Raw genomic sequence first — 15,988 nt, 5'->3', positions numbered from 1 at the left:
AAAAAATAGCTAATCTTCCAAAAGTTATGTGTAGCATTCTTGTATACTTAATTTTAAATCTGTAATGTGCATTAATATTTTGTAGAGTTATGAGATACTAGAAGAAATCAGGGATCAGTCTACGTAACCTCCTTGCAAATAGGCCATAAATCATTGGCGGTCTAGTAGTGATGGTGGTGAGGCTGTTAAATTCTGTGATTTGGGTGTCTGGTTAAAGGTAGAAAAAAATTGGATATGTATGTTCAAAGCTGAATTTTTGAAACTAATTAATGGGTAAGTGGTCTGCTTCCCTCCTACCAGCATTTATTCATAGTAGTATGGTACAATTAACTAGGTTTTTAGCCCCCCTAAAAACCATTTTTGACAAGTCATTTTCACTTTAAGAAACTGAAAAGCTTTTTACAGTGAAATCAGATACTGTGGTGTTCTGTTAGACAATACAAGTTTAAAATTTCCATTAATTCAAGTTGCATGATGCAGTGTTACTTGGTTATTTATTAACAAAGAGTCTAGCTTGGGAACAAATTATTTTATGAATATCAAGACAATTTCTCTTAATTCTTCGTTTCTATTTTAGTACATATAGCAACATCAAAAATGTGAATATATTTATTGAAAAATATTTTCTGTTCTTTCCATTAAGTGGTTTTAATCACAAGCATTATTATTATTCTCGTTTTAAAAATATTATATATATTGAATGGGGGATGTCTTTCCTGCAAACAGGTGTTTCTGCACCATGTATCTGTCTTACTTGTTTGATCTTCTACAATTTAGTATAGAAATTACCGTGGGCTGTTAAGAATGTCGTTCTTACTGGATTTTACCCCTCAAATACTTTATCTGCTTAGATCATCAGGAAGACACTTCTGAAATTGTGTACACCTTGTTTCACTGTCATAGGGTACTTTTTAACTCTTTGAATTTCATGAAGGTATTTTCATGAAGGTCTCTCCTTATATTTTAGGATAATAGGGAAGTTTTAAATAATAAACATTAGTGCCTATTTCAGATGAAGCACTTGCATTTGAGTACTTCTAATGATGAGCTATGTATCAAATATAATTTGATTTGCTTACAGTAAAGTTGATGTTATTTCAAGGTAGTTTTCAGGATCTTGTCTGATAAGAACAGAATGATTCAGACCCTTAGGATATAGATTTCTTTTGCTGCCCCTTTTTGCTGTCACGTTTGTGGTATTATGGGTTGAACACATTTTTAGTGAAAGTGAAGAATTGAAATGCAGCTTTCCTATTTTTGGAAAAGGAAATCAAAAATTCCAAAATTTTTGATTCCAAATTCAAAAAAATCCAAAATTCCAAAACACCAAAACTCAAACTGGCCAAACTAATGTTTTCAAATCAAAGTACAGGCAGCGCCCAGGTGCGGTGTTACAGGCAGGAGAACCGTAGGACTAGGGGAGTGTACCTGGATCTCATTTGGTGAAGGTGTGCGCGCTTCTGAGAGGGAAATCAAAGGCACAGCAAGACAGCCCCAGTTACACTTTGCGCGAACTGTGGAATATGGCATGTGGAAAACCTGGCAAAGAATTTTTGGCTAAGCATAGCTGAAGGAGACTTACTATGGGCATCTCAGTTTCATTTCTTCTTTGCTGGGATAGGTAAGATTTAGGTATGCTCCTTGTAAGTACGCAAGATTGAATCAAGACAAACTGCAAAGGAGCATCTCGCCTACTCTGCTCCTCTGGCAGAGTGGGTGATGGAAACAGGTCGACGACAGCTCAGGTCAGGTAGGCAGCAATGTAGGCTTGCAGTCCTTGCCTTTCCTGACTCACGGCTGTAGTGATATGCAATGTCCTGAGGATTACTTTGCTGTGCTACCTAGTCATATTCCTTTACTTTTGATTTATGGTTTATTATTTATACCAACAAGCGAAAACATGACTTTTCAACTGGCACATCAGCTTCCTTTCATGGGCAGTTAAATACGAATATGTGCTTTCTGTACAGAAAGTACTTCTGAGATTCTGTGATTACACACCACCAGACAGACCTGTATACAGTGTCTCAGTTTGTTGCAAAATTGGTGCTTTCTTGCTACTAAGAAAGTTTGCAATTCTTATAAATCGAGAAACTTTTTTTTTAATCGTGTTTAAAAAAAAAAATCAGTTCTGTCAGACCTTTATGGTTCATCAAGAGTCAGCTTAAAAATGAACTCTATGCTCTTAGAGTTGTGATAACAATTAGGTGATTCCTTGCCAGCTCAATTTAAAATAAGCATTATTATTCTGAGGGCAAGTAATTTTTTTATTTTTTTTTAGGGAATTGAACTTGTTTCTCTTATTCCTGTGTATTCTTAATACAATTCTTCATGGCCTTTTCAGATGTATTTAGCATATACACAAACACCTTTTTTTTTTTTGGTGAACTCTTTTTGATTGTCTTTTCCTCTAGTTCTGTTTCAGCCAGATGAGTTTTATGTCTATCATGTTTTTGTTCAGATTGGGATTTTTATAGTAATACTTCAAACAATTTTCTATTGAAGTTCTATGTGAAGATATTTGATTTGATATGTTAACAAAGCTTAGCAATATGATAGAGAATAAACAGGGAGGAAATAATGGTTTTATGTTTTTACAATTTTAATCACGTTATGGAGGGAAAAAAAAATCTTCAATGCAGTATTACACCAATTTTCTCCATTGTATTAAAAAGTGAAATGTTTAAGTAGCCTTGAAATCTTAGCTGTTTTATATTCCAGAGTACTTAAGCAGTTAAGGAATTGTAAGATTCTGGATCTGTGAGTGCAGATGTAGGCATCGTTCAGAGTCATAGTACAGGTAAAGTAAATGTAAGGATTGGAAAGAAATCTGAAAAGAAGGCAAGGAGATTCGAAGAATTGTTTGCAATCAGAAATATGAAAGGAACCCAGTATCTTCAAAATTTGCCATTCTTCTGATAGAAAACTTCTCTGAAAGTATGTTATTTCACAGAGAGACCTCCCTTCACAGCTGATGAATGACCTCTTAATCTAGATAATGCCACAAGGTGATACTTGGCTCTTAAAGTTTTGGTTTTTAGAAAAGAAATCTAAGCTTCTGTAATCAAAATGAGAAAGAAAAACTGCTTATGTTGCAATATCAATTTTAAAAGAGTAGGAAATGCAGAATTAAAATTACCTGGATGACCATTGCAGCTCCTTTGTGCAGATGTGTTGTAATAGAGAAAATTACAAGATCCTATGCTCCTTCACCCACTGGCTTATCCCTCATCCCCTGAAAGGATCTTGCTAACTTTGGTGCACAGGACACTGAGCTGTACTCATGAAGAGTTTTTACTTACATTTTTTGTATTGTTTGCAGTGCATATCAGTCTGTCTTTTTTACTGCATGTTATTCTTCTCCTTGTGAGCTTTTTACAAAAATAAGTTTAGTATACAGCTGCTGTGCAAACATTGAATTTACCTTTACAGCATCTCATTAAATGAGCTTTTGTTATTTCCATTTTACTAGCAGGGAACTGAAGCATGAAGAGATGAAGGTAAAATGTTTCCCTTTCTTTTAGGGAGCCCTGCCAAATGTGATAAAGGTTTATTTCTCAGGGCATATAATACATGAAATCCTCTGAAGTATATAGGTGCTGATTATATAGCTTTCTGTGGCAGTTACAAATGTTAATTCTTCTTTGTGAAGCAGGTGCCCAAATACTTTTCGGTCATCATAGGGTGGATAGAAAAGCAGCAGTACATGCAGGTGAAAATAATTTGGTTTAAGGAACTTGTTACAGAGCAGGATAACATCTGCATCGCAAGGGTGGCATTCAGTAGCCATCATCAGAGTGCCCTGCGGCTTCCTGGAGCTGTGCGTGTCTTTCCACCTTGCGCTAAGGAGCCTTACAAGAAAGTTTCCTTCACTGCGTAATGCTGAACAAGTGCCAGAGCAGTTCAGTACACTGTGCTGCCTGAGGTATGAGTCTGTGGAAAAAGGAATACATGATTGTTATAATGCATGTGTAAAAGAGTGTGTTTACTAAAACAATCTTAGTTCAGCCTTTCTCTTACTTTTGAATACCAAAATATGAAATTTAAATGCGCTTTAAATATAGCTTTCTGTTTGAAATAAGTTACACAAACAAGCACTTGTTTATAAGTACTCTTAAAATCGCAGTTAAAAGGACACCCTTCTGTGCTGTAAGAACAGAAACGTGTCCTGCTATGGCATTCCAATATAAAAACTGTTTGTAGATACGATTCGGCTCTTAACCGAGGTCAAACCACAGTATTTGTTGACCTTCCTACGTAGGCTCGATGCACTGAAAATCTGGGCTGTTAAACTTGGGAATCATGTGATTGTCTAAATCCTCACTTCTCAGTCGCGATGTTCCAGAAAAACAAGGCAGAGGCAAGGCAATCAGGCTTAAGAGTCCTATCGCTTTTAACCATTTCTGAATTTTGCTGGGGAAAGTATATCCTCTAGGAAAATGACTAGCTTTTAAAAATTAGTTGTCACTATTAAGCACCTTTCATCTGAAAACTGGCAACTAACTGCAAGTACTTGTTAAACAATTAACTTCTTAGAAGACTTAGGCATACAGGGATACACCGTGTCCTCTTATAATTATTGGAGGCTTGTAGTAACACTTCTGATAACTTAAAATAATGTATATCTTCATTTTTCACCAGTCATGCTTTTGAATTGGCAAGTCTGTTACAGAGAGAAAACTATACCTTATTTTATGGCAATTAGTATATCAATTTACTTCACGTTCTTGAAGTGCTTATTAATTTTAGCTCAAAATAGATCAAATGTACCACATGTGACTGCTGTATCATAATACTACTTATCTATTTTTAAATCTAAATGGACTCTGGGAAAGTACTTTGCAAACTTCTGGCTTCTATGGCAGAGCAGGTTTCCTATGTATTTCTGGGTAAAGTGCCTCCTAATGGGGTCGTGTATTATCCATTGGCCTTTCTGGCCATGTTTCAAGGCTTTTGTTTATTATTCATAAAAAGCTGAAATAAAACTGGAGCAAATTGTGTAAATCCTCTCTCAAAATGAGCAAGCCAGGGAGACTCAATCTTCATTTCAGTCCTACATGGGAATGATCTGATATCGTAAAGGAAAATAAGATGTATACTGAAAGTTGTGAGCTCAGAATTATTTTTATGGTATTTTGGTTCGTTAACATTTTCTCTGTGAATTTACATCAACATAAAAGAAATATTGTTTCCCTCTGTATGTTATAGGCTTTTCAAAATGTATTAAATGTCTCAAGTGCCTATTAAACTATATTGACTGATGGAAAGTAAAATCTTTGCCCTTCTTACCCTGTAATCATGGAATCATAGAAAAACAACTCAAAAGTTATATTAAGGTTGGTATTTTCTTTATAATGATCAATTGGGATCTCTTCTGTCCCCACAGGATGTGGTCCAACTTAAATATTAGGACTTTTCTAACAGGATTTAGATCCCAGGTTATCAAAGCCATGAAAGTGAATAAATCTCTAAGGCAGCCAAGGATTTCATTTTTTCCCTAGGTTGAAGGCAGCTGTAAAATCAGACAGATGAATCTAGGGAGAGCAGATGAAGTGTTACTGGTTCCGTGGCTGTATCTGAGCATGCCATTGTGTTGCACACTCACTGGAGTGCGAGTGGCTTACCGGCATAGATGTGTGTAGTTACCACTTGTAGTCGTTCAGTCGGAGTTACAAAGACAAAAATACCGATGACAAGCAGCACCACAGAGGTGATACCAGCATTTTAACAAAGCATGGTAAAAGGAACATTAATTGTCTTTGCAGCCCAAACTACATCATTATTTGGGAACTTGGAGAGTACCGTTAGGTGACAAACATAGACAAATACAATCCACAATAGACTGTGGGTGTTTTTATTGCTTAGCCTATGTTACAAATAGCATTAGTTCTACATGTTTGTTCGTTTGTTTTGCCTGGTCACTCTTCGTGCTGCAGTCTTGGATATAGCTGAAGGGAACGCCCTGAGGTCGGAAGACATTTTTTTAATTTCACGTAGAGATCAACATGTTAGTGGTGCTGCAGCCAGTGAGTTTTATAACTTTAACATCTTAACCGGTATCCTTAGCAACATCAGGTATAAATTAAGGACAGTAGCAAAAAAGATTTAACAAAAACTTATGTTTGATGCATTGTTCCTCTCAGCATGTCCAAAGTCTGTCTGTAGTTTGGTATTCATATCCTGAGTCAGTTATTACTAAGTCTGAAGTAACTAAAATATTGAAGAATATTAAAGTGGGTGTTTTGTCCTTCAGTTATGCGCAGTTGGCAGTCAGTAACTAAATTCAGTTTACATTTCAGTTTAGGAACTGAAGTGAAAAGAGCTGAGATAATGAGATTGTGTTGAGTCAGTATGGGGCTGCAGCCCTCTAAAATTATTGTCCAAAACGGAATTAAGGCTGGAATTGTTTATAGACGTGTCTTAAAGTGTCCTTTAAGTTTAAATGGCTGAATAATTATGACAGGGAGAGGTTAGGCACTTCTTCCCCTCCTCCATGACCAGTGGTAGGATAGACTTTTTTTTTCAATCTAGGCAAATTTTAACTACATACTTGGGAGACTTGTCTGTACATCATCTTTTGCTTTTTGTCTGATTTGTTGTTTTTTGTTTTTTTTAATGAGGCCATAGTGATACCTGGCACTTTTTTCCCCCTTTAGTATGAAAGAATGTAATTAGTCTCATTGTTTGGGAGAATACAGGTGAACCTGCCCTTTCTTGCTCTATATCTTATGCTCAAAGTAAGGTTTTGCCTCTGCTCACAGTACTTGTTTCAGATGTGGAGCTCATCGTGTCCTTCCTTAGCCCCTTGTTTGTTTTACCTCTGTCCCGTGTAAGCTCCCTAATTCAGATCCCTGTCGTGCACCAGGACTTGTTTCCTTGCCTGTTAGCCCTTCCTCTGCTTCATTTCTTACAGTTCTATTGCAAAAGTCTCATTTTTGACTGAGTAGCAGAGATTCTGGTATGCTCTCACATCGTATGTTCCCTGACTTTGTTTCATGGCTGTTCCCAAAGTACACAGTTAATGGCAGAGCATAGGAAAATGTTTTTACTTTAAGCTGTGTATTAACGGCTCACTAGTTACCTGTAAGCAAGGAGGAAGGCATAGTTTCCTTTTTTTATTTCAGCCCGTTGCATCAATAATGGATCTCTGGGTTGCTATCATATCTTTGGAAGACCTATTTCAGTCTTTTGAATCAACATATTATCTTGGGAGGCCTTGAGTTGTGCTTCATTTGATTTAGGACAAAAAGCAGGGCTTCCTAAACATGCCTTTTGTTTCTGTCACTTGTCTGTGTATTTGTATCTATGGATGTCAATTCACTCTGTTCAGGGAGTGAAACAGGTAACTTAAAGTAACTCAAATATATTCCTGTTTCAAAAACAGTGCATAGCATATATTCACATAAAATGCTGCTCATAATTTGGTGTTCAGAATCTTATACTTGAAATACCAAGAAACATGAGCTGCGTTGTTTGATAGCGTTGAGAGGAGTTTCTTTGTAGACAAGGAAAAGATTTAAAGGTTCACTCTGAGTTTGTTGCCTTGTTATTTTTGTGTCTGTTCTAGGTGACTGCCAGTATTTTATCAGTGTTATTAGTTATGGGCTTGTTTGAAGCTCTACTGAAAATATACTTTTCTTATCTGTATTTGCTGAGCTGGTTGCTTTAAGTAGAACACAATTTGTACCCAGGATATCAGCTTTTCTTTCCTTTCTCATAGGGACAATGTACATGTACCCGTTTTATTTCTTGGAGGAAGTTGTTTTTCTTCAAAAAGCTTTGTGTTTCAACATGAATGGCTATGATGATGCAACTTTCCCAGTGAAGTATAAAGTTCTGGTCTTCTAGCTGAAGTTCTTGTAATTAAAGAGTAAGATGAGCTTACTTTAGGTTTGACAATCTTTTCTATGTAGGCTGGGTAGAGTGTTGTGAAGGAACTTAAGGTGTATGCAAGTGAATGGTTGTGCAGCAAGCATAAGAAGATGGAAACAAATTTAGTGTCCTGTGTTCTGTTCTGAACAACGTACCACGTGTGCGTTGTTAATTCTGAGAAATAACAGATTAATGAACTACGTACAACTTAAAATGCTACAGTGTTGGGGGAGGGTGGTGATGGACATTAATGAGGTGCTTTAATAAAGTGCTTCAATCTGAACTACCGATGCAAGTGGAGTATGCTGCTCAGTTCCTGGAGTTCGTGAGGTGTGCTATCCTACACAAAGCTAGGAGATAGAGGTTAAGCTTTAAAGACATCTTACGTGTTATTTTTACTGGTTTTGGAATACCGTCCTCCAAAGGGGCTGCACAGAAGCTAGACCAGTTGCTGGAGCTGGACATAATTTCAAGTTACTGAAGCTGTCACGGTTAATGTAGTATAGACTACAATTGTATTTATTCTGTTGTTAATTGGCCCATGGTCAGAGGTCTTAATGAACATATACCTGAAGATAGTGAGGGTGCAGAGATGTAATTAATGTAGTAATTGTGACAAGTGAATCTCCAGAACTATCAAAGTGGCCAGTTTCTAAACTGTCAGCAAAATCCAGATGAGTAATGAATCTTCTAGTACTTATCTCCTTTTAACTAAGGAAAGAGCAGCACAATCTCAGTTAGTGCAAATCAATTGGATCATTAAGGATTAATGTAGTACGCTCCCATTCTGATGTTCCCCTCCCTCGCCCCACGAGCTATCTATTCAGTAACCTCTGAAAAGTTCTGCACACCAAATACAGTTTCTTACAGAAGTATTATTTTTACTTTCATTAGTAGAGTACAGGTTGCATTGATTTAAGACTTACCTGAAAAGGTAACTCAAATTTAGATTTCAGGCCGACTAGAATTTATAATTACATTCAGCTCAGAGTCCCCAAAGCCATTCATCTTCAGAACTTGGTCACATTTGACATCCTGAATGCCCGGAAGCCCACCAGGAGCTATGCACAGATGCATTAGACAACATATTAGTGTTGTTAACCTCTCACAGCTTTTCAGAAAAAATAGGTACCAGCAGTGTTTTCAGAAGTTAAAATAGTACATAGTTTGCCTTATTTGGAATAAGAATCAGTTGATATTTTTTCTTCTGGAAGTGTCATCTTTATAGAGGCAAAGGAACAGAAATGTTGAAGTAGGTTATTTACTAACACGTAAGCAGTTCACTTCAGATAAGTATTCATTTAGGTTTTCATTTCTGCATAACTTAAGTATTGTTTTTCTATCATAATAGGAAGGTGAGGAGAGGGCTCAGTAACTGCAGTTACTCAGTAAGTATCTTTATTATTTTGATATTCCAGTTAAATAATACTATGTTTCCTCCAGTTTCCGCCCTGTCATCCCCAAAAGTGTGGGAACGTGGTTCCTATTGTGGAAATCAGTTTAAAAATTCATACAATGTATTGCAACTGGCACCTCATTTTGGCAGTTTTCTTGAGTAGGATTTAACTTGAGTGGAATTGGAGGAAAACCAGAATCTTCCCACATGCCATGTGACTCCCAAAAATAACAATTCTGTGTTGAGGTTGTTAGGAAAAGTTATGAACATCTGAGACTGGCTGCAAGTGAAACATGTTTGTTCTTCCAGGAGGAAAAAAAGAAGTCTCTGGCTAGTTACAAAATTTTAGTCCCTTTTTTTTCTCAAAAGGGTTCAAGTAATTTAAGATAATAAATTCAAGGTAGTGTATCTTCCTGCTTTACCAAATTAGAGGGGCTTTTGCTTCCCAGAAATTAGAAGAGCCCACGTGATGCTATCATAAGATAAATTTTTTGCCTATTCAAAATAGGAATATCCAAAACATTCTTCTTTGTTGTGGTAGTACTAGTATTCATGGATAGGATGACCATATCCCTCTAAAATTAAGAGCAGCATGCCTTCAATGGTCTTTCAATGGTCTTCAATGGTCTTTCTAGTTAAATTCTGTTTTCCCTCTGGCAGAATGCAGTCTGCAGTGGAGGTGTGCACTGAAGCTCTTGGTTATTGCAGGCATGCGCATTTCTGCAACTCCAGGCTTTTTGGCAGAGATATCTCTTTTAAGGATGAAAATATTTGGACATATGTCATTTGTCACAATTATCAAATTCTGACCTGTGTAGATTTCCTGTGTGTGGCTTGCGCTTTTTTCCTAGCAAAAGTTCTGCTGCTCAGGAGAAATCAAAAGAAATATGAATGGCATCTCTTAAAAATGAACAAAAAAACAACCCTGTCATTATCGGTTATTTGTTTTTATTTGCTTTGTTTTCATACAAGATCATCACTTAATAAGCCTAAGACTAATTTGTAGTTAGACTGTGGAAGATCAGACTAAGACTCTCAAAGCTTTTTGGCTTGGAAATATTAGGTCTTGGATTTGTCACAGCACTTTCTTGTCAGGTAGGTCTCTCGGCTTATGAGACTAAAGTGAGAATGGAGTTGAAGGTGTGTAAACGTTGAGATGACCTCCGTTGCTGTAAACATCTCACTTGTGTAAATATCAGAAATAGAAACCAGTGGGGGGGAAAAATGTAGAATGAATTTTGATACCTAATGTTGCTCAGTATCAAATCGATTGGATCTATACCATATAAATTTCTTTACCTATGAGTGTGTTCATTAGCTCAGTTGGCAAAGGGAAAGACAAATGCATGGTCAAATTGTACTTGAATATGAGTTTAGTGATTTCTTGTGTAACAGTGGTATAGAAAAACCTTGAAATATCTTCTTTTTTTTTTTTTTTTGGAGAATATGGGGTAGTGCCAATGCTTTGAGGGGACCTATTATGAGAAGGTGCTCTTGGTGGCATTTCACAGCATAAAATACAGTGATTTTTCAGGACAAATTTTTAATTATTGCTTGCTCCTATTTCTCTTTAAATCAAACTAAAGATAAATACAACTACAATTACTCATGGTAGTGTATCTAATTTTTAGAAAACTAGCTTCAAGGAGAGTAAAATACAGGGCTGTGGCTTCTTGAGGATTTTAAGGAATTATGTCTTTTTACCTACTGTCATTCATATTTTATTGTATGCTAAACTGACATGCGGTATGAGTTGCTTCATTTTGTTCAGAGAATTACAAGTAATGACATATTTTATCTATACTCACTTCTAAAGCTTTTTTCCAAGTTCTCCATTGCCTTAAGTCTTTATTCCATACATGTAGGAATGTTTTTAAAGTTTGTTTTTACAATTTTTTTAATTCTTAAAACTGTCTTGAATTTGAAACAGATGCTATTTAAGAATATATTTAGACTGGTGATAAATAAAGATATGTACACTTTGCTACTACCTCATTAAGAAAAATATCCTGTAACTGGAAAGTTGGTGGTGTGGATTATTTACCTTCTGAAAAATCTGAGCTATTTAGTTGCTTATGCTACACATAAATGATTAAGTACTTTTTTTTTAAATTTACTGTTTAGTATTACAGCTTTGGTATCTCACACTGATCCTTGACCAGCAGATGGCATTTGCTACTGCACTTAAATGCAGGCATGAATTAAATTTTATAAACCCAATATTAGTAACTTTAAAATATAGAGAAATCCTGGTGTTTGAGCTATATTTGGGGTGCCTGCATGTTTCTGTAAGTGGGATACTGCTTTCTTAGCACGATGATTTGTTAAGAGCATGTAAGAATCTTTGAAATACCTGCTTACGCATCCTACAGTCTAGGGTTCAGTGGCCTCCCCTCCACTTCTAGCTAATTTAACACCATTTTTTTCACTCCAGCTGATGTGGACGAATGCGGTAGTTGTACACTGGTTCAGTCTTTCCCCTCTTCTGTAGAATACCTGCTGCCATCGAGCCGGCTGGCGGGAGCAGAGGGAGCAGAATGCTCTCCAGGGCTGTCTGTAATCCCCTTGGTAAGGCAGAGGAACGCAGGATCCGTTTCTAACAGGAGTAAAGGTGTCTGTATCTCCGCAGCACATGACCAAACGTTTTGCACTTTAGACCATACTCTCTGAAGGCCGCTGCTGTATTCTAGTTTGCATTCTGTACTCTTTGACTTTATTAAAAAGCATTATCCTTTCTGATGAAGTAACTTAAAGTGTTTAGCTCAAAGTGGGGTCAGTTTGTTTTGTTTTCCTCTAGAGAATATGCTGGAGATCTAAAACACAGACAAGCTTCCTGAAAGAGATACTAAAATAATTCTAGTTACTTTAATATTTATCATCCTGGCCTTCTATTGTACAACACAGAATATGATGGTTAGAGTGTAGCCGCTATTACAGTCAAGAATTATCTACACGACTTTAGCTTTGGTAAGCATTTTGCTACTGTCCCTCCTCTCCATTCCTTCCACTATAACGCACCAAGAATTAGCTGTAAGCGGGGCCCTCTCTTAGGTTTAATTGCCAGTTCTTATGTTAGGGACTCTTTGCACTCTTGACTCAGACATACAATTTTTATTTTGCCCTGAACAGGGGTTTTCAAACAAATGTGCCTCTTGTGGGGCAGTTCCTTAATGCGGAGAAGTGGCCAACCCTGGGCCTCTGGAGAGACAGAACGTCAACATCGTTTCAGTGTGGAATTGTCCAGAATGCAAGCAGGAAGTTCTTCCACCAGCCCAGTCAGATATTTAGTAAAGTGTCCGTGTTTTTGGAGTGCTTCTTCTAACTCAGGAACTTTGTCTTATCTTGACTGATAACTCAATAAAACTCATTAATCAAAAGTAGCAACTGTTTTGTTGTAAACTTAAGTGCACTAAAACCTTCCTCTGCTCTGTTAGTTTTTCCAGAGAAACAGAGTTAATGAGGTCATATACTAAATTTCTTCAAAATTTAATCTTGGATTATAATTTAAATGAGTCTGTATACATACCTGTTTTTTCTAGACCTCAATTTTCTAAAAGTAAGAACATCTTCCTTAGTCTTGGCAGACAACTATTTTATGCAAGTATAACAAAACACCTATGCAGGTTTTGGGGTACTTTCTCTCTTGCAGAAAACTAAGAGGGTTTTAGAGAACTTGTGAGTATGTCAAGCTATCTTAACTTGTGCTAGGAAATAAACTGCTTGAATAACTCCACACAGTTATGATCTGGAACGGCCTGTACTAAGCAGGATTCTGCAAGTTCTTTCAGAAGATATCGTGTACTTAAGTGAAAGCTGAAACTTCAAAGGTGGATCTTCACTAAAGTTTGTTTTATTACAGAATGATTGTGTAATCTTTATTCATATTCTGAAACCTCTGTCTGGCAGTGTGACCGCTACTGATCAGTGCAGGCAGCAAGCACCGGTGACCACATCGCCTGGGAGGAAGCTGTCAGAGAAGCAAGGAGGAAGGAGCCAAGTTAGAAAGGAGAGGAATGCGATTCTCTTTTTCAAAGCAAGTTGGTCAGTTCTGTGGAAGATTTGGCTTGTAACAAGAGTTCTCTGTCCTCTTACTTGTCAGGACTAGATGTGAGATTATGACTACAGAATACATGCTTTTTGACTTCAAAATAACACAGATACATGTCAATAGAAATGAGGAAACTTCATCTGCTGCCAATATGCAAGTAGAAAATCGTGTTATCTTGGATGATGAATTTGTCAAAATTTGAAAAGAAAACTGACAGAAAGAATGAGAATTTTTAGTTTACCTATGAAAAATTAGATGCTGAATACAAGGTGTGTTTTGCTTTTTTCTTTTTCTTTGTAATTTTTTTTTATTCCTTTTGTATGGTCATGGAGAAAGAACAAACGATGTTGGTGGAGCACGCAAGCCTTAATTTATGCTTCCTGGTGAGAGATGAAGGTATAAGATGTCTGCTGCAATTAGGCCTGCGTACAGTAGATGCCAGCAGAGGTCTACTGAGTCAAAATAGAAATAAGACCAGCATTGCCATAGCAACAACTTCCTCTTGGCAGTCCTATTTATAGCTGTGCTGCAGTCCCAGCTTTAGTACTGCTCTTAGAGGGGCTCTCTAATAAGGGTTAGCCTTGCTTGAAACAATGCACATGTGAAGGTACACTAAGACTGCATGGGTGTACATTCCTGTTGTAGTTTAATATATAAATTTTAAAACATCTTTGTTTTGAAGTGGAAAGCCATTAAATCCGTAAGGCATTAGCAAATACAGCTCTTTCTTTCATGCATTTAAAAAGAAATGCAAGCTAGTGACATAGTGCTGGATGCACAGTGAAAATCAAAATACATCTGCTTTTTCAAGAAGCCTTTTTCTGCCTCTATTTCTACCCATAATTCTTTCTGAAATATGCATGCCTGGCAAGACTCAAAATGAACTGTGGTTAATAACATAATTTCTGATAAAATTCTTATTTTTAGTTGTTAAAGTACACACTTAATAGAGAAGGATATAAATGATTAAGTTTTATATAACTGGAAAAAGATTATACATATTTCATCCGATTTATACAATAGAACACTTTAGGTTCTTTAGTATGTATTCTTTAAAAGGTTGTAGAACTAAAAAATTTTGTATTTTCTAATTGAAAATCAGACAATTAAATTATTTTCCTTTTTAATATATGTTGGCACTATCTTTCAACTTACAAATAATTTATTGGCCAACAGGAGAGCTGCTATATTCAGCAATATCCACAAGTTCTTAAAAATTGAGAAACCCTCGCTAACAATTTGTGTCAAATAATTGCTTGCTCCTGGTTTATAAATAATAATAATAATAAATAATAAAGTTGGACCTTTGTAGAAATAAGTGGTGCATAAAGGGAAAGATGAAGCCATCTATTTTAAAAGCAAAGAAATTGTCTTTAACCTCTAGGAAAAAAACCCATAGGGTTTCTTTAAGTTATTTTTCCATAATTATGAACAAAATAAATATGCAAGAAAATGTCACAGTATGTCTTTTTTACTTGTGGATGAAGGCCAGTGCTGATTAACTATAAATATTTCTTAAAAGCTAGGAAAGAATAATTTTAGTCCTTAAGCAGTAGTAGAACACGCTTAAGCAGGCATGTTGACTCAGCTCTGTAGGTAACTGGGAAAACACTAAATTGGCAGATTAGAATTAAGACCTAAATATTAGTTAGTGGGAGTGATCTGGAATTTCTTACATCATAGTTCTAGTTCTCAAGATCCTGTCAAGGAATATAGTTCATTGTCTTAAAAACTTGTCTTCTGCGGTTTTGATTGTGAGATATTCATGGTTAGCCTTCATGCAATGATGGGAAGATGTTCCAGTTCTGACACTGTAAGGGAGCTTCAGTTCTGTGAATGGCATTAGTTCCCAGGAGTGAGATAAATACATTTCAGCAACATATAGTTGTGCTGTAGTTTTTCATATTATTTCACTTAGTACTATAAAGTTCAGGGAGATCATGGTAACTCTCTTGGGGAACGCTTTAAATACTTTATAAGAAGTGAATATAGAAGAATGTGTACAAAGCAGGAATGTACAGATGATGCTGTTACTCAGCCATCTCTAGGTTCTTGGAGGAGAGGAGGGTGCTCTTCCTTAACTTAATTTTTAAGACTTGAATGGCGTAGGGGTGGAATTGCTTCCTAGAAACAGGGATGATGTGGTAGCAGAGATTATTAAAAAAAGAAATAGTCTGTCTTGCTATGTTATTCTTGACTTTTTTTCAGCAAGAAGCTGAAAGTCTCTGGCTGGGTTATACTGATGTGCTTTGTTACCAGTGGTTGAAATGTGTACACTGGGCATCGGCTGCTGGGAAATGCACACTAGGTTATGGGCTGGCAGTCAGCAAAAGTGCAGATGGATTTGTTGCCTTTTTCAGATTAAAGCACCACAGTGCTAGCCTGTTTCTATGGCTGTCACTGTTATGTTCTGGCTTTTTTTATAAAGCTACAGGGGGGTACCTTAAGAATTTTTACTGAAACGTTCTTTATCAAAATACTATAATTTACACATGTAATATTTATAATCATAGCTGAATTTCCTACCCACATCTCTGTTTTTTTTAGTGTGTTTTAAAACTTCCAAGACATAGTGACGAGAGTCAAAGCTGGCCCTGGTTCTTCTTCCAGCTCGGAGCAGCATGAGTAAGATGACCTCAGGTCTGTTTGCAGATGTCTGTGTAAACGTTTAA

The 15,988-nt window shown here is 36.5% G+C and overlaps 1 protein-coding gene across 2 annotated transcripts in view; it reads left to right on the top strand.

Annotated features, from left to right (window-relative positions):
• The window catches only part of PRKACB (protein kinase cAMP-activated catalytic subunit beta), a 69,908-nt gene that overhangs the window by 14,579 nt on the left and 39,341 nt on the right, over positions 1 to 15,988 (top strand). The window contains exon 1 of one of the 2 annotated variants that reach the window (XM_013177899.3): positions 15,932 to 15,956. The exons of the other annotated variant lie outside the window; for it this stretch is intronic. Within the exon in view, the coding sequence (XP_013033353.1) occupies positions 15,938 to 15,956 (19 nt within the window). The 5' untranslated portion in view covers positions 15,932 to 15,937. Of the gene's footprint in view, positions 1 to 15,931; positions 15,957 to 15,988 lie in introns of those variants that run through there. 2 annotated transcript variants of the gene reach the window in all.

Source organism: Anser cygnoides, chromosome 8 (genome assembly GCF_040182565.1).
Source record: "Anser cygnoides isolate HZ-2024a breed goose chromosome 8, Taihu_goose_T2T_genome, whole genome shotgun sequence".
NCBI classification, from domain to species: domain Eukaryota; kingdom Metazoa; phylum Chordata; class Aves; order Anseriformes; family Anatidae; genus Anser; species Anser cygnoides.
Note: the sequence above shows the minus strand (reverse complement) of the source record. Positions and strands in the feature narration are given on the sequence as shown.